This window comes from Rhinoderma darwinii, chromosome 3, assembly GCF_050947455.1.
Source record: "Rhinoderma darwinii isolate aRhiDar2 chromosome 3, aRhiDar2.hap1, whole genome shotgun sequence".
Taxonomy (NCBI): domain Eukaryota; kingdom Metazoa; phylum Chordata; class Amphibia; order Anura; family Rhinodermatidae; genus Rhinoderma; species Rhinoderma darwinii.
This window is the reverse complement of record NC_134689.1, coordinates 213,011,604-213,034,125: the sequence shown is the minus strand read 5'-3', so window position 1 is coordinate 213,034,125 and position 22,522 is coordinate 213,011,604. Positions and strand designations below refer to the sequence as shown.

General features: G+C 37.7%; 1 protein-coding gene across 5 annotated transcripts in view; it reads left to right on the top strand.

Moving 5' to 3' along the window:
* Positions 1-21,123, top strand: part of CACNA2D1 (calcium voltage-gated channel auxiliary subunit alpha2delta 1) — a 737,376-nt gene extending 716,253 nt beyond the window's left edge. For all 5 annotated transcript variants that reach the window (XM_075857358.1, XM_075857356.1, XM_075857359.1 and 2 more), the window contains 4 exons: positions 2,242-2,371; positions 2,897-3,009; positions 3,656-3,738; positions 15,350-21,123. In XM_075857358.1, coding sequence (XP_075713473.1) covers positions 2,242-2,371; positions 2,897-3,009; positions 3,656-3,738; positions 15,350-15,466 — 443 coding nt within the window. In that variant the 3' untranslated portion in view covers positions 15,467-21,123. The remainder of the gene's footprint in view (positions 1-2,241; positions 2,372-2,896; positions 3,010-3,655; positions 3,739-15,349) is intronic.
* Positions 21,124-22,522: the final 1,399 nt, after the last annotated feature.

The window sequence follows — 22,522 nt, the reverse complement described above, 5'->3', positions numbered from 1 at the left end:
TTATGTCATTCCCATAGACTTTGAATGGAGCGGCAGCGCACATGCGAGACCCTTATTCTAGAGATTGGTGGGGGTCCCAGCAGATGGGCTCCCATCGATTATACATTTATCACCTATAGTGTGGATAGGTGATAATTGTGGAAACCCCCTTAAATGTCACTTCCTCATAATAATACATTTACTTTAATAAACAATTTATTTTATTCATATAGCATGAAAGACCACTGTGCCCCTGGAGGGAGGAGGCCTTTTCATAGGATGTTCTTCTGCCCATTTTAATGGGTGGTGAGAACCAACACAGAGATGTGGTCTGCAAAGGTGCTGCAATGTTCGCATATAATGAAGTGGGAAAACGTTTTTGAATCATGAATATGGGATGAGGACTTCCTATAGCAAGTGGTTTGGAGTGTCCAGCAGAACCTGAAAGGGGTCTTATTTTTATCCTCCTAGCACCTTGTCCTCTATATATGCCACTGTTTGACATTAATGTGCTTTGCAAACGTATTCACCCATTGGTGTTTTGTTGCTTTACAACCTTAAATTAAAGTGGATTTTTGGGGGTTTGTGTCACAGTAAAAAATATTTTACACCTTCAAACAATAATTAAGACAAACAACAGAGAACTGTAATGTACATAAGTCTTCACCCCATGATAGTAAATACTTTGTGGATCCACCTTGCTGCAGTTACAGATGTAAGTCTCTTGGGGTTTGTCTCTATTAGGTCAGCACATCTAGACATTGGGATTTTTTCCCATTCTTTCAGGCAAAACTGCTCCAACTACTGCAAAGTAAATGTGTTTCATTGGTAGACAGCAGTCTCCAAGTCATGCCACAGATTCTTAATTGTATTGCGTTCTAGGCTGTGACTAGACAATTCCAAGACATTTATATGTATCCACTTAAACCACTCCAGTGTAGCTTTAGCAGTATGTTAGGGTCATTGTCCTACTGGAAGGTAAACCTCCCAGTCTCAAATCTCTAGCAGACTGAAACAGGTTTTCCTCACGGATTGCCCTGTATTTACTGCCATGCATCTTTCCTTCAATCCTGACCAGTTTTCCAGTCCCTGCCAATGAAAAGTATCCCCACAGCATAATGTTGCCACCACCATGCTTTACTGAGGGAATGGTGTTCTTGGGGGTAATAGGAAGTGTTGGGTTTGCGCCACACATAGCGTTTCCCATAATGGCCAAAAAGTTAAATTTCAGTCTCATCTGACCAGGGAACTTTCTTCCGTGTGTTTTGGGAGTCTGCCACATGCTGTTTGGCAAACTCAAAATGTATTTTCTTATGTTTTTCTTTAAACAATGGCCATTGTTTTTTCTTTCATTAAGCCCCACTCTATTGAGTATACAACTTATAGTAATCCTATGGACAGATACTTCCATCTCTGGTATGGATCTTTGGAGCTCCTTCAGTGTTATTATTTGTGTCTTTGTTATATCTCTAATCAATGTCCTCCTTGCCCGGTCTGTGAGTTTTGGTGGGCGGCCATCTATTGTCAGGCTTGTAGTTGTGCCATATTCTTTCCATTTTGTTCTCATTTATTTAATTCTACTCCATGGGATGTTTAAAGTTTGGGATATGTTTTTTGTAACCCAACCTTGATCTATACTTCGCCACAATTTTGTCTCTGACCTATTTGGAGAGCTCCTGGGTCTTCGTGTAGCTTGCTTAGTGGTGTTACAGACTCAGGAACCTTTCAGAACAGGTGTATTTATACTGACGTCATGTGACAGATCGTGTGACACTTTTATAGCACATAGGGGACCTTATTCACCTAATTATGTGACTTCTGTAGTTAATAGTTTTGACCAAACTTTTTTTTATGGGTTTCATAGCAAAGGTGTGAATTTATATGCACTCACAACCTTTCAGATTGTAGTTTGTTTTTTTTAAATCACGATTGTTTTTTCCATTCCACTTAATAATTTGAACTATTTTATTTAGGTCCATTACATAAACTTAAATCCATTTTAAACCCATGTTGTAATGAAATAAAACAGGAAAAACACCAAGGGGTAGGGGTGAATACATTTGCATGGTACTGGAGTTTGTGCCTTCATATTGCATTGATAAAATATCATATTAAACACATAAATAGATTTGTTTCTGTGAAGGGAAGTTGCCAAAGGTTATCAGTAAAAATGACATAGATACCATAACTTCATCTTTTGTGATGTTTTATCATGGTGTTGATGCTATGAATAAGTATGCTAACAACAAACTTGTCTTATAGCTGAATTTGATGACGAGGACTTTTCTGCAATTATGGCAAAACAGAGCTGTATTACTGAACAAACCCAATATTTCTTTGAAAATGAGAACAGATCTTTTAGTGGATATTTAGAATGTGCCAACTGCACAAGGTAATGAAAATGTTTTGTTTTTTTTGTTTTTTTTCGGTAGACTACACGGTTTATCTGTAATAGATGTTTGCTTTTACTTAGTGTCAACAATAAAAAATAAATCATGCATGCCATGAAAGTCTGATCTTTGGGGGTTCAGTAGAATTAGCTGGTCCCAGTGCCAGTCACCAACAGAAAACTGGTATGGAAATAGAAACCTTAAAAACTTCACATTTGGAGGTTTCTGTAAATCACATTGATTCATTGTATGAATTATCATTTTTCCAATGATGGATTTAACCAGGACAGCCTACTTTCAGAATTGGCAGGTGTTCCAAAAGCCTAACCCTAACTTAACCTAACTTTTTTGGCATATTTAATCAACGTCATGAAAATCTTTTTGCGGACAACCCTTTAAATGAGTCTGTGATCACAATATTCTGTAATTTTGTATAGTGACTTATATTATTATTATTATTATTATTAATCTTCATCTTTGTTTTGCTCTACTATTGATAACAAAAAGAATATATAATCTTTTTCCAGAATTTATCATGTCGAAAAGATTATCAACACCAATTTATTATTCATTATTGTTGACAACCAACACACTTGTGAGGTCTGTGACCCACAGCCTCTAATACAGGCAGAACAACGCTGTATCCTTTGTATTAAACAATTGTCTATTATCGGTCTATTTAAGTTTCCATTAAAGCCAAACTGATTAAGGTAAAGTTTCATGGCCTGAAGATGTTCTCCATATAAGAGACACAACATATTTTTCTTTCATATGAAATATGTTTGTGATAAGTTTCAGGTCATATACTTCGTTTTAGACTTTGGTATGTATCAGTGGTATGTATTTTTTTTTTCGTAATGCAATTTGGTCTTAGTTAAAAGGGTATTTCCATCACACAATGTGATTGCATCTCCCTGCCTGGACCCCGACCGATCATGAATTTAAAGGGGTAGCAGCGCTATGGCTCTGTCAATGATTTTTTTTTCCTGCATAGCGGTGCTCCTGGACACCCACTGTGCAGAGAAATTCAACATAGTTCGATTCAAGTGAAAGAGGCCATGCGGCAGTCACCTACACAGCCGGTTTTCATACAGTACTTTAATAATGTACAGATAAGAATAGAGCCCTGCCCAAAATAGTTTATAGTCCAGACAGAGAAATAGAACGGAGTAAGTAATCTTATGCCACATGATTGATAAATCGTATAAAGTTTTTATGCTTTTATTTGTGAAATGCATGGCCAGTGGCTTTTATACAAAATTGTTTTTCCTAACGGAAGCCTGAAGCTAATGGACCAGATCCATGTCTGCTTGCTCAGAATCCAAGGTACAGAAAAGGTCCAGATGCTTGCTTTGATCAAGACGATTTGGTAAGTCTCAATCCTGAATAAGAAGCCTTATTAGCAGAGAATAGAGATCAATTTTACACGCAGGTGATGGATAGAGGCACCGATTCGTGTGATGATATCATACCTTGGTATTTCAGAACTTATTTTTTTATGATAATAACGGTTTAGTAATTGTCTTAATAGGGTTGAACTAAGTGTCCACTGAGCATAGAATGACTATTTTCTCATCAGCAGCTTATTATTTCATACTTTGTTTACTTTGTGTAATTTTCTATAATGTGAGAGTTTCAACATTAATAACTAATTATATTTACCCATTATAATATATTTTGCGCATTTCCTATATTCTGCATGTGTGTATTTTCTTGATCTTTAAGTTGTCTCATCATTAACATATAAAGGATTGCCACATCTCAAGAAATGTCACTTTCACACAACAAATAAAGCTTTGTAAATGGGATGGAAGACTTTCATGAAAATTATTTCTTTATATTCCTCAATTATATGGCATAGGTGGATGAAATAGTTTTTTGGAACTTTTTTTTTCCTTGACATATGTAGAAAAGCGTATATATTTAGATAGTTTTGACACATTACCCAATTTGAAAACATGATTGACAGCATTGTCACACCAAGATTCTTTATAATAGTGCTTCCATGTTACATTCCTATAGTACATTTAACCCTTAGGTCTGCTTGGTTATTCATTGTTGAAAGCAAAATGCAGACAGTACACCTGGTGGGATATGGCACAAGGTTCTTAAAGTGACTCTCATTTTTTTAATTAAAGTATATTGAAACAAATACTTGACATGCTAATGTAAAGTTTAGATCATAGCTTCTCAATGTACTCTCCTCCCCAAGTGTCTAATATCTACCTCTAGGTTTGTACCATAGGTAGAGGGTTCCTCCTGGTTCTTATTAACTAGATGACAAAGCAGGACGAGTATGCGTGTCCTGAGTGGCAGGCAGTTACCTTATCAGGGTGAGCATACTCTTCATGCTGATTACACGGGCGCATCACGTTTGTCTGTGCAATCAGGAGCAGGCTACGTCTCTGACATGCATATTTGGTACCACCATGTACTGACCTGTTTGATGAAAGTTAACTGGTTATTTTTTCCACAAGATAAATACAGAGAGAAAAAAACACAAAAGACAATAGCGGAATTGCTGTTTTTTTTGCATTTCCCCCTAATTTTTTTTTAATATAAGCTAGTTAATAAATTATATAGGTGATAATTGTCTGATCACTGGGGGCTGAATAACTGCAGTGAGAAGAACTTTGAACATTGCTCGTCTGTTTCAGTCAGTCCCATAGACATTGAATAAACAGCGGGTGCATGCTCGACCGCTGATCCATCAAGCTCATCCATACTGAGGGGGATGCAGTGAGGAGGAAAAGAGGGTTCAGGGCCCCCATCGTCGCGACTGGTGGGGGTCCCAGCTGTAGGGCCCCCAGCGATCAGACAATTATCGTTTATACTGTGAATAGGGTAGAAATGTTCATTCTAGGAAAACTTTAAGGCCCAAAATAAGCTGGTCTTTAAAGGGTTAATAAAGTTCACTAAAATGAGTACATGATGTGCTTACAATTTGCAATATATATTGTCTAGTAATCTGCTCTCTGAGAGAAGATCTTGGGGACCGCAAACACTGGTACAGAGGTATATTCTTTTTTGTACCTATACCATTCATGGATACTCTAGACTTAAACAAACAGCACTATCCCAGGATCAGAGACTCCTCAAATATGTTCTAAGGGCATCTGAGCAATAATTATATATTATAAAAAGGTGAGAACATCATCAGCTAGTTCCTATGGAATATATTTCTAAGAATTCAAGAGTCACCTAATTAAGGTCCAGCTATAGAGGTAGAGGTTGCATGTCGGTAGTTGAATATTATGGCACAAGCAGATATCTGTTTTGTTAAAATATGAAATAAACCTAAAAGAAGTTATCCACTCTAGACAATACCTTCTTGTTAGAAGGGTTTACCTACAATAAACTGATCACTGGTTGTCCTGCTGCTGAGACCCGCAGTGATCATCTATAATCTTTGGGGGAACAAAAGGGGCAGTTTTACAGAGTTCTCATTAAAATCAATGTACTGTCCATTAAATGCATGGACATGCTGGATCCTCTAGATAACAAGCCGTTTTTTTGACGTTTCTCAGGACTGATAGATGGGGGTCCTGATTTAGGGACTCCTCCATTACTTAGAATTCCCTAATAGGGTATTTGAAAATGAGTTTTCTAAACTGTAGAACCCTTTTAAATAGAATGCCTATGGAAAAGTTATATAGAAATATGTACTGTTAAATAGGCTTTTTTTTAATTCTATAATTGCTAAATTTAAAAGAAATTAGCAATCTTTTTCACATCATGTAAATGTAATTAAAGTCACTCAAACCACTTTATAGAACAGGTACGTCAACACACTGTAGTCTGTCGTTCTGTTTTTTTGTTGTGTGAAAGTATTATGCATTTCTTTTTAGGTGCTCATGCATGTTGGTGTTTTGGGTATCTATCTTAATTTCATTTAGTTTTAGTATTGTCAGTGTTTGCTCTGAATGAATCGTTGCATTTGTCTAACTGCTTGCCAACTGCATGATAAATCATTGTGTGTGTCTTTCTTTATGTTTCCTTTCTTTTTCTACATTCTGCTTTACATATAAATGATAGGATGAGCCTTTATGCACAGTGAATGCTGCCTCTTCAGTGATGACTACTCCTCTCTTCATTTTACTGCAAGTATTCAAGTATTGGGGGTTTGTTCTGAGGTCATTGAAGCAAGATTTATCTAATAACTTGCTGCAACGTGATATCACACAACAAAAGCCATTGAAGAGTCATTGAAATAGCTAAAGATTCTTGCCACAGTCTATTTTACGTGTTAAGAGTCAAGTTAGAGATTGCTACATCTGTGTGTGTGTTTGTGTGTGCGTGTGTGTGTGTGTGTGTGTGTGTGTGTGTACACACACACACACTTTTTGCAATGATTTGAACTTGCAAATTCATTCCACTTCACCGATTTGCCGACCAGCAATTATGCCACTTCTTGCTTTAAAATGAATCTCCTAGCAGCTTTGACCCCTTCAACTGCTGACCGCGCTAGATAGGTGACATGGAGATAACTGAGAAAAAATGTTTTATTCAGTCAGACGCATGAAGCCAAATTTATGCTGGGCATTCCTTAATCAGTGAAGTATTTTGAGTTTTCAACAGTTAACCATCCTAAACCCTTCCGTATTGTCGTGAGAGACGGCTGTAACGGTTACCGGATTGCACTTCGCAATATGCAGGGGACCGCTAAAACCATTGCTTAAGAGAAAAATAAGAGGGTTTGCTGGCAGACTCCCTATAAGGACCCATATTATACCAGATAAGACATTTCATAAAAAAAAGATTCCCATTTTAGGCTATATTGTCTTAAATGTCAGAAATACATTTCCACATTAGGTCATCTGCAAGCCAGCAAATTTTGGAAAATGTGCTCAACTTTACTTACAATGTTCGTTACATTGTACGTGTAGAATAGTTCAGAAAGTGGCAACAATTTTTTTGTATTAGGTAATCGTCTATGCTGCATTTCATTCTTTTATTTTACATTTTATCTAAACGTATTAAACCACTAGATGGAGACATGAAATCTGTCATTAAAATCATATGTGTTTGTTTCATAGATGCATCATGTTAAGTTGGGTCAGTTTATGTTGATTACACGTAAGAAAGTTACTGTAATTATTTTATATGACATCCCAATGTGCTTCAGTGTCTTTGCCTATTTCATTTTTCCATTTTAGTTTACTATTAAAGGTGATGGCTCTAAGATAACTTGTTTGCACAAACATTTATTGCCTAGAAAAGCATTTCTTTCTTGTGTTTCAGTTAAAAATATAATTAAATAATTAACCAGATTGAGGTATAAATAGATTTACATTTTTTTGTGAAGTCAATCTCATGTTGGATCCGCTTATAAGAGAATATTTCAGTGTGGGATAAATTAAAGTTAATTTGCAATTCCTTAAATGTTTTAATTTTTAATTTTGAAAAATGCTACCTAGATTGAAAATCCCCTTGTTTCAAACAAAAGCTCCAATTTTTTTTAATCTGTTAAATTATGATTATCCGAGATAGGAGTGCAGAAAAAAAATTCCACTTTATAGAGTATTGCGCATTTGCTGAATAATATACAAGTAAGAAGGTTCCTAAACTTTTTACCATCTAGTTGCCCTGTGTCTCGAACACCACTCCCGGCACATGTGACTTGGATGCTACTGTAAAGGGATACACCACTTGTCCAGTCTCACTCTTACAGGCCCTTATCGCAACAGACTAATAATGAGTTAAGCACCCCAAAACCAGTTCCCATATCCACACAAAACGCTGCCACCACTTGCAATATTAGGCCGACAACAGGCTCCTCCTGGTAATGCACATGTTCACACAGGCACACACTGAATCTAAATAGCATTCAACAGGTTACGCTTTTCCTCTTCGAGGTTGTGGGAATGTTTAGAGCAGCAGGGAAAAAACTTATTAATTTTAAAATTTAATATACGAAAGTGCAGCGCTTACAAAAAAGGTTACAAAAATTATAAATAAAAACGACATACATATATATATATATATAAGCAAAACAGTTACAAAATTAAAGGGAATAAAGCAAAGAATAACAGACCTCTTACGTATTTGATAGGTTAGAGATCCTGCTGAGGAGAACAGCTTGAAGGTGGACAGAACTGCAATGTGGTCGCATCTCCTGTGGTCTGACACCGTGAATTTCTTGCTATGACATTATAAGGGCTTGTCCACACACAACAGAATTGCAGTCAAAGGCTTTCCGCTGCGGCCAAAACACACCATTTCCTGCGGTTTTTGCGTCAGAAAATGGTGCGTAAATTGCTGCGTTTTTCCCAATGTTAAGAGATGGAGACATTTCCTATGAAAAACACAGCAATTCTGCACACTTTCCGTAGCAGGAGTTCACATGCTGCGGTCCGAAAAATACACACCGCAGGTCAATTTCGGCTCGGAAATTTTATGCAGTATGTGGATGAGATTTCTTAATCCTCATCCACTATGCTGCTACTATATTCTGCTGCGTTTTTTCCGGCCGAAATTCCGGCTAGAAAAAACGGCAATTCCGGAGCGTGTAGACGAGCCCTAAAGGGTCCATCAAGACCCCTCAACCCCTCCTCCTGGTCGGGTGGGAGAATGATGGCTAATTACATGCAAAACAGGGAAAGTTGCCAGACACAATTCTAATCAGTAATAACTCCTTATATGAATCTCCTAGTGAGATGCTATGTCTGACAAGTTACCAGGCATATATTTACCAACCTTGGAATACCAAACATGACTATCAAATATTAATCATTTTAACCAAAATTCAGTTCTGGGGTTTCTCAAGGCCGACAATCCCTGTGCTTGAGACCCCAGGAGCGTCTGAGTTCCGGGATCATATACACTTAGCTGGGTTATATACAAGATGAATTATTACAGGGGGGCTTTGAAGGATTATATTTCCTTTGTCTCATACAGCCATTTCTGTAGTCGTGTGTACTGGAGTCTGGCTATCTGGCTTCCAAAACATTGACTTTATTAGCACCCAGGTATGATGGGAGCCCCACAGAGACAGATTTGGTCCCATTTTGAAAACTGCACCCCACAAAGTATTCAAAACCGCATTCAGAAAGTATTTTTAACCCTTTAGGCGTTTCACAGGAATTAAGGCAAAGTAGAGGTGAAATTTACAAATTAATTTTTTTTGCTGAAATTCATTTGTAATAAAAAAAAATCTGTAACACAGAAGGCTTTACCCAAGAAATGCAACTCCATATTTATTGCCCAGATTCTGCAGTTTTTAGAAATATCCAACATGTGGCCCTAGTGTCCTAATGGACTGAAGCACCTGCCTAAGAAGCAAAGGAGCATCTAGAGGATTTTGGGGCCTCCTTTTTTTAGGAATATATTTTAGGCACCATGTCAGGTTTGAAGTGGTTTTGTGGTGCCTAAACAGTCGAAACCCCCCAAAAGTGACCCCATTTTGGAAACTACACCTCTCAAGGCATCTTTCTAGAGGTATAGTTAGCATTTCTACCTATGTAGTGCAATGTATTAGATCTGTCAGTCATTCACTGACAGCAAGCCGATTAGGCTTTGCCTCCGGGTGGGGCCTAATCGGCATCCATTAGGGTAGAGCAGGAGGCCATTGTTAGGCCTCCTGTTGCCATAGCAGCAGTCGGCAGCCTTGCTATAGCATGGCAGGGCTGCCAATCTGCTACCAACCACAAAGATGCAGCGATCGCTTTCGATCTCTGCATCTAAGGGGTTAATGGCAGGAATCAGAGCTAACTCCGGCTCCTGCCATTACACGGGGATTTCAGCTGTAACATACAGCTGACATCCGCTGCTGATGACGCCAGCTCAGCTCCTGAGCCGGCGCCATCTTGCCAGCGGTTACGGAAGCCATTTAGGCCCCGCCTCCAGTCGGGGCCTGAAAGTCTTCCACGCTAGGCATACCGGGAGGCCAGTGTTGGGCCTCCGGTTGCCTTTGCAGCCACCGGCACCCCAGCAATTTCATTACTGGGGTGCCGATGAGCTGCAAGCACCTTAAATGCAGCGATCGCTTTTGACCGCTGCATTTAAGGGGTTAATGGCAGGGATCGGAGCAAATTTCAGGCTTAACCATTACTCCAGGGTGTCAGCTATAAAATGCAGCTGACATCCGGGGATGATGGCACCGACTCAGCTTCTGAGCCGGTGTCCACCATTTGTCGTATGGATACGGCAAAATGCAGGGAAGCACTGGCTTTCTATGACGTATTCATACGACAAATGTCGGGAAGGCTCTTAATAAATGTGTCGTAACTTTCAGCCGGGCCATGTGCCACAATCGTGGTGCAACAACCGTGGCTGTGCGCCATGCCCCCCCCCCCCACCCCGTCGACACAAAAAAAAAACACTTACCTCAGCGCTCCTCTTCTCCCCTCCGACTCCTTCACACTTCTAGCGCAGCTCATATAAGGAATTGACATTCAGCAGCGTTGGGACCTTATATGCAATGTAGCACTTAAACGACATCAGTGCTTTTTCACATACAACGTCCTGATGCTACCTGGCGCTGGAATGATGAGGGAGCCAGGGAGGAAAAAAGAAGAGGAGCGGTCAGTAGAATTCTTCTTATTATTATGTTTTTTAATATTTTATTTTTTTAAATGTCTAATGGAAGAGGTGGGGCGTAGTCTGGTTGTTACTGCCAAGGTAGTGGCCCAGCGCAGGCCTCTACCTTGCTACGCCCCATAGTGTGAAATCTACGCCAGCTGGGAGCCACGCCCGACAATAAACTTGTCATGCCGCGGAGACCACGCCCCATATCCTGAGGCACAACGTGGCAAGGTTGGAGCAAAAATGCTAAAAGTTTTGGACCCTTTTACAACTATTCTACACCAGACTGGCAAAAAAAGGTTGCTAAATTACCCCCTATATGTTTTACTAAAGTAAAACGTAAGGCCTCTCATTCATAAAAAATCCTTGTGGTCTTGTTGCGCAATGTGTACTCTAAATCGGTTGCTATGGAGAGCAAGGCTATTTGTTTAAGCTTTGATACGTGATGCCTATAGTATTAACTTATAGTTACCTGATTTTGTCAATTAATCTGTAGATTAATTGTAATAAGTAGTTTGTACACATACTTATTACACTTCTTTAAGGGACTGTTCACATCACGTTTTTTGTTTACATTTAGCGTGTACATCAGGAAAGTTCCCGACATACATGCTAAATGTATCCATTGTCAAACAGAAGTCAAAAGAGTGTCCTTTTGGCCTCGTCTAAATGGTATACATCAGTACACCAAAAAAAGGTATGGAATAGGTTAAAGCTATACCTTTTTTTTTAACATAGTAGCCCATAGGTGACGGATGTCACTTTATGGCATCTGTCAGAGTCATCCGTTAAACGCTTATGAGTGACATGTGTAAAATGGATGCCTGACGTTGACATCCGTCGCGCATAAAAAGGATCATGAGAGTTCATGAGGTATACATTAAATGAATACTATTACAGTCTATGGGTGACGGATGCCACTATTTATATTACTATATACTCTATTCCCGGCATATATGTCAAATTTAGGCAAAATAACGTGATGTATAATGCCCTTAAAAAGTTACATTTTTTTAGGCAAATGTTTTGAAATGTAAAAGTAAATGATTAATATATAAGAATATTTGTTTTGTGTAGTTTAAATGAAATAAATGATTGACTACTTTCACTAAATCAACAATGGATAATATTTATACCTGCTGTACAATACAGTGCACAAAATTATATACAACAGTAATAGAAACCTTACATAATGAGTTAATGCGAATTGGCATTCTATTTATTTTAGGAAAACAAGTCCTTTTGGCCCCAGTGCAAATTTTGGACACGCTTCCCCTCACCAACTTACTACTTAGACACATTGGCCTCAGGTTCTTTGCAAGGGTCTATTCAGATCAGAGGCACAAGCTCATAAGCATATGTCTTACCACCCACCATAAAATTTATAACAAGACAATTTCCTTTACATGATAATATACCTCTAAATCAGGGGTCTCAAACTCGGCCGGGTAAGTGGGCCACTTAAAGAAAAAATTGGAAGTTGACAGGCCGCATTACTTTCAAATATTTAATTATTGTTAATCAATTCGTTATTTGAACTACTATAACATTACATTACTATAATAATACTACATTACTATAACAATACTACACTACTGTAATACTACATTACTATAATAATACTGGTTTAAAATTTGAGAGAATTCTCCACGTGCTTATTTCAACAATCCAGTTTTCCAGTTTAAGTGTCGCTAAATGCAGTCCGGCGGCTCAGTTAGCAGCGTTTAGCAGACACATGTCAAGATTGGGCAGCCCCTTTTTAGATAGTGCCACAGTGCCCTCGGTGGATGCTGCCGCAGTGCCCTCGGTGGATGCTGCCGCAGTGCCCTCTGTGGATGCTGCCACAGTGTCCTCTGTAGATGCTGCCACAGTGTACTCTGTAGATGCTGCCACAGTGTCCTCTGTAGATGCTGCCACAGTGCCCTCTGTAGATGCTGCCACAGTGCCCACTGTAGATGCTGCCACATTGCCCACTGTAGATGCTGCCACAGTGCCCTCTGTAGATGCTGCCACAGTGCCCTCTGTAGATGAGGCCACAGTGCCCTCTGTAGATGCTGCCTCAGTGCCCTCCGTAGATGCTGCCACAGTGCCCTCCGTAGATGCTGCCACAGTGCCCTCCTTAGATGCTGCCACAGTGCCCTCCGTAGATGCTGCTACAGTGCCCTCCGTAGATGCTGCCACAGTGCCCTCCGTAGATGCTGCCACGGTGCCCTCCGTAGATGCTGCCACGGTGCCCTCCGCAGATGCTGCCACGGTGCCCTTTGCAGATGCTGCCACGGTGCCCTTCACAAATGCTGCCACAGTGATCTCAGGGGCTTGCCCAGAGCTGGAGTCCCGGAGCAGAGCCGCTTCTAGCACTCTGCCTGGGATTCCAGCTCTGCTCCTGACATCACTGTCCATATATGGACAGAGATGTCAGGGGCAACCCCAGAGCTGAAGTCCCGGGCAGAGCGTTAGTAGGCTCTTCCTGGGACTCCAGCTGTGCTCCTGACATCACTGGGACTCCTGCTCTGGGGAAGCCCCTGACATCATTGTCGATGTATGGACAGCGATGTCAGAGGCTTCCCCAGAGTGCCAGAGCAGAGCCTATACTAGCGCTCTGCCCGGGACTCCGGCTCTGGGGAAGCCCACAGACATTGTGTCCAAACATGGACACTGATGTCAGGGAATTCCACAGAGTCCCGGAGCAGAGCCTATACTAGCGCTCTGCCTGGGACTTCGCTTTGGGGAAGACCCTGACACACTGTCCATATATGGACAGCGATGTCAGGGAATTCCACAGAGTCCCGGAGCAGAGCGTGTACTAGCGCTCTGCATGGGACTCCGGCTCTGGGGAAGCCCCAGACATCGCTGTTCATATGTGGACAGCGATGTCAGGGAATTCCAGAGTCTTGGAGCAGAGTGTGTACTAGTGGCTCTGTAACCCACGTGCCGCAGATGACAGCCCCAGGGGACGCATGCGGCCCACGGGCCGCGTGCTTGAGACCCCTGCTCTAAATAATACACATACAGTTACCAAAAAAAACCACTGTGCAATAAACAAATATCACCATGCTGTTACTGAACAAAACCCAGTATACCAAGGCATAAAAACTATACCACTGCACCAGGACCACATATAACCACTACATAGTGACTGAATAATACCCCATACTATTATTGAATAAGAAACACTATACTAAAAACAGTATTACCACCATACAGTGGTATATACCCATTGTACACAGGCGGTCGGCAGACCTTATAAGTGTTCACAATACATTGAAAACCAGTAATTCACATGTGATATCTTCTTTGATTGAAGTAGTTCACTTTCCCCTTTTCTTCTTTATCCAGCCTAGGCCGCTATGATAACCTTTCCTGCCACAGCTCATCTCTGCAGAGTTTGCAATACAATCATCTTTGGCTCCTAGCTTTTCCAGCACCTTCCCTACCTTTTCATGACCCTCTACAAAAACTTGCCAGCCGTAGTACCCCAGATGATAATAATGCCCCCTCTTGGTGCCTCACAAAGTAATAGTAACCCCTTTTGCATTCCATCCAGTAATAGTGCCTTCCCAACAATAAATCTGCCCCCTTTAGGCCCCGTACAGTAAAACTGATCCTTTTAGTGCCCCACACATTAATAGTGCCCCCACATAGTTATAGCGTCCACTTTGTGCTCCCTACACAGTAATGCCTTCCTATGTGCCACCACACAGTAGTAATGTACACCTTTGTGCCCCATAAGGTAGTAATGCCACCCTCACACAGTAGTCCTCTTTTGTGCCTCTTCCTTTATGACCCCATATAGTAGTTAATCCTTCTCTGTGCCCCTATATAGTAGTTAGTTCCTCTTTGTGCCCCATAAAGTAGTTACATCACCCTTTGTGCACCCATATAACAGTAAGATCCTCTTTGTGCCCCCATAAAGTAGTTAGGTCCTCTTTTGTGCCCACATATAGTAGTTATGTCCCCTTTGTGCCCATATATAGTATTTAGGTCCCCTTTATGTCCCCATATAGTAGTTAGGTCCTCTTTGTGCCACCATATAAAAGTTATACCCCCTTTGTGCCCCCAATATAGTAGTTAGGTCTCTTCCATTATTTCCCATTTACACCAATAAAAAAAAACCTCACCTAGCAGCGTTTTCATGACAAGCGCCTGGATCCTCTTCCTGCCTCCTGCAGCCTTCTGGCTGGTGCAGGATGCATGTTGTGTGGAGTCTGCTAGAGCAGAAGCTGGTGTTTCCAATGGCTCTCTTGAGTGGTAAACCCCCTCTATGATGTCCATATGCCGGATTGCTTTTTTATTCTCTATTTATTCTCTACAGTAACTTGTTTTGTCTTTAGTAGTTTAGTAAGAAGATACACCATTGTTTGTTGTCAGAATATGTATGACAATTTACTTACTTGATAAACATTGGGTATTAATGTCTTAATTATACTAAATACATCTTGATTTTTTTTTCTTTGTAGGAGGATGACAGTGATTGTGGTGGTGTATCTGGTTTGAGTCCTTCGCTCTGGTCCATGATAGGCATTCAGTTTGTCCTTCTCTGGCTTTTATCTGGTAGTAATCATTGTCAATTATGACCCTGAAAACCAAAATCTACATTTCTTAATTCAACATCCTGCCAAAAGATTCACCTTGGATTTACCTTAAATGAGGTCACTTAATTAAGATAAATGAAGAATGGCTGTGACAATGCTGTGACTTATTCATCTGTGAAAGATTCACAGAGAAACCTACAAAGTCTGCATGTTGGAGTGTCAAATCCTCAGTGGCATCATGTGTGAAAGCTGCATCATCTATGCCATCGAAACAGAAATCTACAGTAAATGTGCTTTATTGAACAAACTATGATGATCTCTTCGTTGCATCGTCAATGACTTTATGTAAAAGGGCTCCCTTTACTATTGCTTCTGTACAACATGATTTGTAAAATTTATTTGACCTTCAGTTTGTTGCACTCCAGCCCTATATGCGTCCTACTTGTGTACATCAGATCTATTTTATTATTGTGCACTGTGTTTAGAAGAGCACTAATGCTTTTAATATATAAATGTATGTGTAAAAAAACTGAAATGCTCCTGTTTTAGTCAAGTGCAAATATATTGGTTAGTCTTTTTAAAAAAACAAACAAACTGAAATGCCTTATATTGTATATTGAATGGCTTGATTTGCCAAATAGGAGTACAAACACAAAGACATATATACTCTACTGGTTTTGTGAGCATCAGATATGGAAAGGTAAATGAGTGTATACTGTATAATATTTGCATATACATTTGGTGGGTGTTCGAGCGCTTGACCTTTGTGAATCTCTATGGGTTCCGTGCAAGTCTTTTCAACTCTAGTTTTGTACATGTGGTTCTGTATATCATCGCTAACCAAACTTTCTCAAGACTGAAAGATATTCAGTTGGAAACATTTTGGTTAGGAAACTTACCAATGGTATTTAGCATGCTCATGCTGCTGCTATTTAATTTTTGTTAGGATGAAATTGGTACTCTTTTCTGGGTGAATATTTTGTTGTGTGAAAACATAAGCTCTGCAATGTGATGAGGCTAATCAATTAACGTTCACAATGACTTTCCAAGTGTAATCTGCAATTGAATATTGGTAGTATAAATGAATATACGGTAAGGGTATCATTGTATAGTATGATGTCTTAAACATTTATTCTATTATTTGCCTTTCATAATTAACTACATAAATTCAGATGGATCTTTAATATCCAAAAACTGATGGCTAATGCATTATGTAGCAAATACTGTAAGTGGTGAATACCCACCATTTCCGAACTTTTTATCCCTAGAGTATGTACGGAATTCTGATCATTGCAAATATGGTGTGTTGTTTTCCACTTAACCCAAGTTATGGGGCATTGTTGTGTAATCTGCTACTGATCGGGACATAAAGACCCAAAACATGGTTAACTATTTTTTTTTAATTTAAAAATAAGAAACAGATTGTATATTATAAAGAAACACATTTTGATTATTTTTGATTGTTTTACCATTTGCCATTTTAAATAATATCTAAATAACATCTTTAATTTTAAGATAAATTAGATAATTACATAATTTAGGCAAATTAAGCTTTTAACCTTTAGCTTTGTCCTAAATATTCTCAGAGGCAGTATTCAGCAAAGCCCAGCTAACAAAAATATTAGATACTTAAAGAGATATAACAGTACCATACACTCAAATTTAATAGATATGAATTGCGGATACATCCAAAATATGCATTTCAGTTAAAACATGCATTTGTTCTCTTTGGTAATTGTAGTCCTACAACTAGCATTTCCAGTTAAATGCATGTATTTTTTAAAGACTAGTGCAGAATTGTCAAAGTGTATTTACAGTACATATATAATTAAAAAGTAAAATATAACAATTAGACATTTTAAAAAAAATTATTTTCACCAATGAATTCTTCATATTTCTCTTGACTTGTGAATATCATACTCATTTTATTAAGTGATTTACTTTTTTAATGTATTGTGACTTCTTAAAAAAATAAAAAAATAAAATAAAAATAGAATTAAAGAAATTCGAAATATTCTAAAATATATAGGTGAATATACTAAAAGTTTTTTCCTACCAAAACTGTAACTTAAAAACCGTAATAGAAATATGTTGACATTAACTGTTATAAGGGTTAACTATACAATAACAACAATGGTGCTCAGCCCATTCCAATTCCTAAATTTAGTTGTGACCATGACACCATACTAATATTTAAGAGTGAAACTGGCTTGCTTTTTTGGTTCTTGCCTGTGTTATGGCAAAATCAACTAAACCCTTGCGGTAGTATAAATTGGTAAGCTCTAAGACTATGAAATGTCTAATTGGATAATTAATATGGCAAAAAACACTGACCTATTGGCCATGTCATAAACCTGACAAAGTAAAACTGCACTGTAATGATGGCAATGGAGCTTGCCTAGCTGATTAAAACGTCAATTTGAAGACAATTTTCCTATCATAAAATCAAAGTACATTTCACCCACATATTCCAATTTACTACATGATTTTGTATACAGAAGAATATGTTAAACTTTTTTTTATATAGTTGGTAAACATCTGCTTTTATAAATATAATAGCCAAAGGTTGATTTTTTTTTTGCACACCAACATAACATACGCTGTACCAACTTTGTGATTTCATTGTAAGCTTAAAAATAATTTATTGCCAAATCTGCCAAGTCTTTTAGAAAATATTTCTTAATTTGTATAAATTACTGTGTGTTCAAAATGATGAGCAGCATTTGTATAGTAAGAGTATAGTTGTAATGATACAAAAAAAATACAAAAATGGTCAAGTTGAATATAATAAAAATTCATTTACTTTCTTATTTTGCATGCTTTTTGTAGCTCTGATATAATGATAACATATGTGTGCAAATTATTTTTCTTTCTGTATTTGTTTTCCGAGAATATAGTAAATAATATAATCAAAATGTTTTTTAATTACAGGTCATTGGTTGTTACATGGATAAAACAACTGATTAAATGTTGTGTGTTAATGAGCCTTTCCTTTCTCATTCATACACAGCCATAGTTGGATCCATACTAGCCTTAGTCTTTAAAAATACAAATTTATGTTAAAAAAATATTGATGGCATGCAGATTATACAAATAGTTTGTATCAGTTCATTCAGGACCTGTTTTCCAACTTTTAGGATCCAAATGCAGATCTACATATTTGTGTCCTGCAAGGCTGTACAGTAAGTACGATCAATTATTTTTTTTTAGACCTAATGCAGGTAAATAAATAAACTTACAGCAAAAAAATGCTAGTGTGTACCTGACCTTAAATAGGTTGTCCAAAAATGGGTATGCTTTTTTTCCAGAAACATTGCCACTCTTGTCCATGGGCTGGTATTTCAACTTATCCTCATTCAAGTGAATGAAGACGTTTTTTTTCTAATCTTAGACAACCCCTTTACTGATGTTTTCTAAGATAGAACACATCAATAATGATATAAACTTAAAAAAATACCATGGAGGTAAATATTTGGGCTTTTTGGCATCGATAAAATGATGGTAAAAATGTAATAAATATGTATTTTGATTGATGTGCAGATGGCTTTGCTGGTTTAGCAAACAATTAAAACTAAACCGAAAACATAATGTAAGTTTCATATTATAATTTTTGATTTAATATTACTTCAACACACATTGTTTTTTTATAATAACACAATTTACAAATTGCACAGTTTTACCTCTTCATGGCTGAACCCTTTGCACTCCTCTGTATTATTTGTATTCATATGGGAATTTGCATTATCCGTAACTTGAATATTTACAGTATTTAGTTTGTATTTCATATATCTCTTCACTTATCTGAGTACAGCTGAATTAATACATAGGAGTAGATTTATCAAAACCGATCCAAGAGATAAGTTGAGGAGTTGCCCATAGCAACCAATCAAATTCCACCTTTTTGTTTTCAGATGCCCATTGGAAAATTAAATCGGCAACATAATTGGTTGCTATTGGCAACTTTTATTTTTTATTTTTTTGCTTTTCACCAGTTTTGATACATTTCCCCCATAGTCAAGCATTAAATATTATTAGGGGGGAATGGCCATTTTGTTATTTGCATTATATAAGGGAATACATTCAATAATTTATTACAGGGAAAAACTATTTTCAGACATTTTTATATATCTATGACTCGATGTTATCATTTTGTATTGGGGAAATATATTATTTTCTTGGCAGTCACTTTACTCACTAGGTAAGAAAGATTTTCTTTTCTGGTTTAAGATTGTAAATATATGTATTGCCTAAGAACAAAAAAAATACAATCCATTAGTAACTGTTAGCCAAAAAGAATAAAGTATAAAATTATGTATTTAATTTACATAGAAAATGCCAGCATCACTGCCAAACCATCGAATGTAGTTTCTGTTTTTATCTTCATTGTAGCAAACTCTCTTGGCAAGCCTGAGTAGATGTTCTTATACCTGAAGACATTTAGTATATGTTGTATATTAATTTAGATATTTCTACTATTTGTATATTTCCCCTTTGGTTCTTTAGTATTAGCCTTGCTGGGTTTACACTATATTTAGGTAAAATCTCTATTAAGTGACCTTTTGCACCTGTAGTGTAATTTTTTCACAAATTCTTTTAAATAAAGACTCCATCCCATTATCATTAATCACAGTTTATATTCGGGAGCGCTAACGTTGCATAAACGTCTTTATACTATGTTTTAAGACAAGAAGTTAGTCCAAAAGATGGACCTTGGGAATGTAAAGTTCTCCAAAATACATCAATAAACAGTATACGGTTGTTTGTCTTGACTTGGTGACCCCCGCTGGTTGTAAGAACAGAGTGGTAGCAGTGCTGGGATATATCTGTATTTTATTGTCTCCTTTGACTCCACTTGTTTCAGGTAGCTGCATGGACAGCCATTACCTACAATGGGAGTCCATGCAGCCACCTGGAAGAAAGAAGAGCCTACAGAAGATAAAGTGGCACGGCACTTACCTATTACTTTTGAGACTTTATACTAGTGAAAGGCCACCGATATTTGTGATTAAATAACCCCTATAAGCTTCTCATTAATAATATTTGAAAGTTGACTGAATGATGGGATTTTAGCCTGGGTATGACGTATTTTTGGTTTTCACATAATTTGCCAGGTTTGACCCCAGATCTATAGATTCCATGTATCTATATGTGGGGACCCTTGCATTCTTCCCACAGAAAAATTAATACTTTTTAGAAATAAACTATTGTAATGTGTCATAAAGTTCTAAGAATTCAAATTAATTTTATTTAATTTTTACAATGTGAAGGGTTTTCCTTTATTGTAAGTTTACTAACTACATTTCTCCAAAATGAATACAATGAATTGTGTTTAGTTGTCCTGAATATTATGCAGTATGTTATACTATAAATTGGTAACTGTATAGATATATAAATTGCAAGTTCTCTGCATAGACACTTTTTTTCTTATATTTTTAACTTGAACGCTTTTGTTGGGCCTAACAAACAATGATATCTTTTGTAAAAAAAATAATGCTGTATTTATTGTGGAAAATGGTGAATTAAAATAAAAGGTTTCAATTTCAAATCACTTACAAGAATGAATTTATAATTAAAACCAGGTGGATGATCCTATATACTGCTCTGTATCCTATCAGAAACTTTATGGAAGTGAATGGCCCAGTACAATGTATTATTTTTAGATTTCACTTTACAACATGTCCCTTATTGTCCATTTTTATTAAAGAATACATAAATGAAAATTCCATATTTTCACAGCTATTTATCTTTTCTATGTAACGTTATATTGCAAGATAGACTAATAAATCCAAAGGCTAAACCTCCTGTGAATTCTTAAAGTGTAAAGGAACCATTCTTATCCATTTAGTCAGCAGAGATAGGCTGCTGAGTTCTTTAGATTATCTTTGTTGTTAGTTTTTCAAATGAAAGTTCACTTTTAGAGCACATGAGACTAGTTTAAAGTGTTGAACCTAATTCTCTATTTGTAACGTAGTAAAATCACTAAGGCATCGGTAACTTTACCTAAAAATTATTATTTACAGTGTCTTTTGAAAATTAGTAGATATTTATTGAAATACATAGAAACAAGTATATCTTATAGGGGTTTATGACATTAAAATAAGACCTGCTTTGTTTATCACAGAAACACACCACTTATGTATGTGGATTGTGTCTGGTATTTCAATACCACAGGGGAAATACTAATTTGTGACAAAGATGCTATTTTTGGATGTTATTTATAAAGACTAGTATACATAGAAAAATCAAATATTCTTAGGAAATATGAGAACATAACCCTGTGCAAAATGCATATACGGCACACATAATTCTTTGTCATTACTATATGTATGACGTAAAGTAGACATAAGTGCAAAGCTACCATATAACCCTCTGTTCACACTATCATCATGATTTTTAGTCTTAATGGTGCAATGACATTCCTACAATGGCACTGTTAAGAATAAAAATAATAATAGGAATCATAAATCCGTTTTCAAACAGGTTTAACGAATCCAGACAGAAACCATTGACTTATAATGGGGTCCATCAGGGTTTTGGTGTTTTTCACAGTGAGCATAGAACTGCTGGCCAAAGGAATGGAACAAGATGATGTTATGGAATCACTGGTTGCACAATTCCAAAAAGGCTGCTGGAGACTGTTGGGAGTAAGCGTTCAAATAAAACTGCAACCCCAAAGCCGTCACAACTCTGATCGACAGAATCTAAGGCTACTCTAAGGTATTCCCTGGAGCCCACCGCAAGGCTGGATGGTTTTTGCTGTTCTAACAGAGTTCAGTGTGGGATAAGGGGTGCAATGCAGGCAATACCTGAACAGGTAACCAGACAGCCAGCAAGTAAACAGAAAGTCCAAAACTGAGCTAGTGGAAATCAGGTACAGAAGAGGTTAAAACCAGTCAGGAGCAAATAATCAAAATCTGTAAACAAGGGGTTAACGAGAGACAAGCCGAGGTCATTTTCCAAGAAGTCCAGAAGTCTAGGGCACAGAGTAAGTGAGAGCTTGATCACCACACCTAAGAAGGAGAAAAATTCACAAGCAAAGAAAGGGGGAGGAGGCCAGATATAAATACCCCACCCTACACCTGACAGGAAAAAGACAGA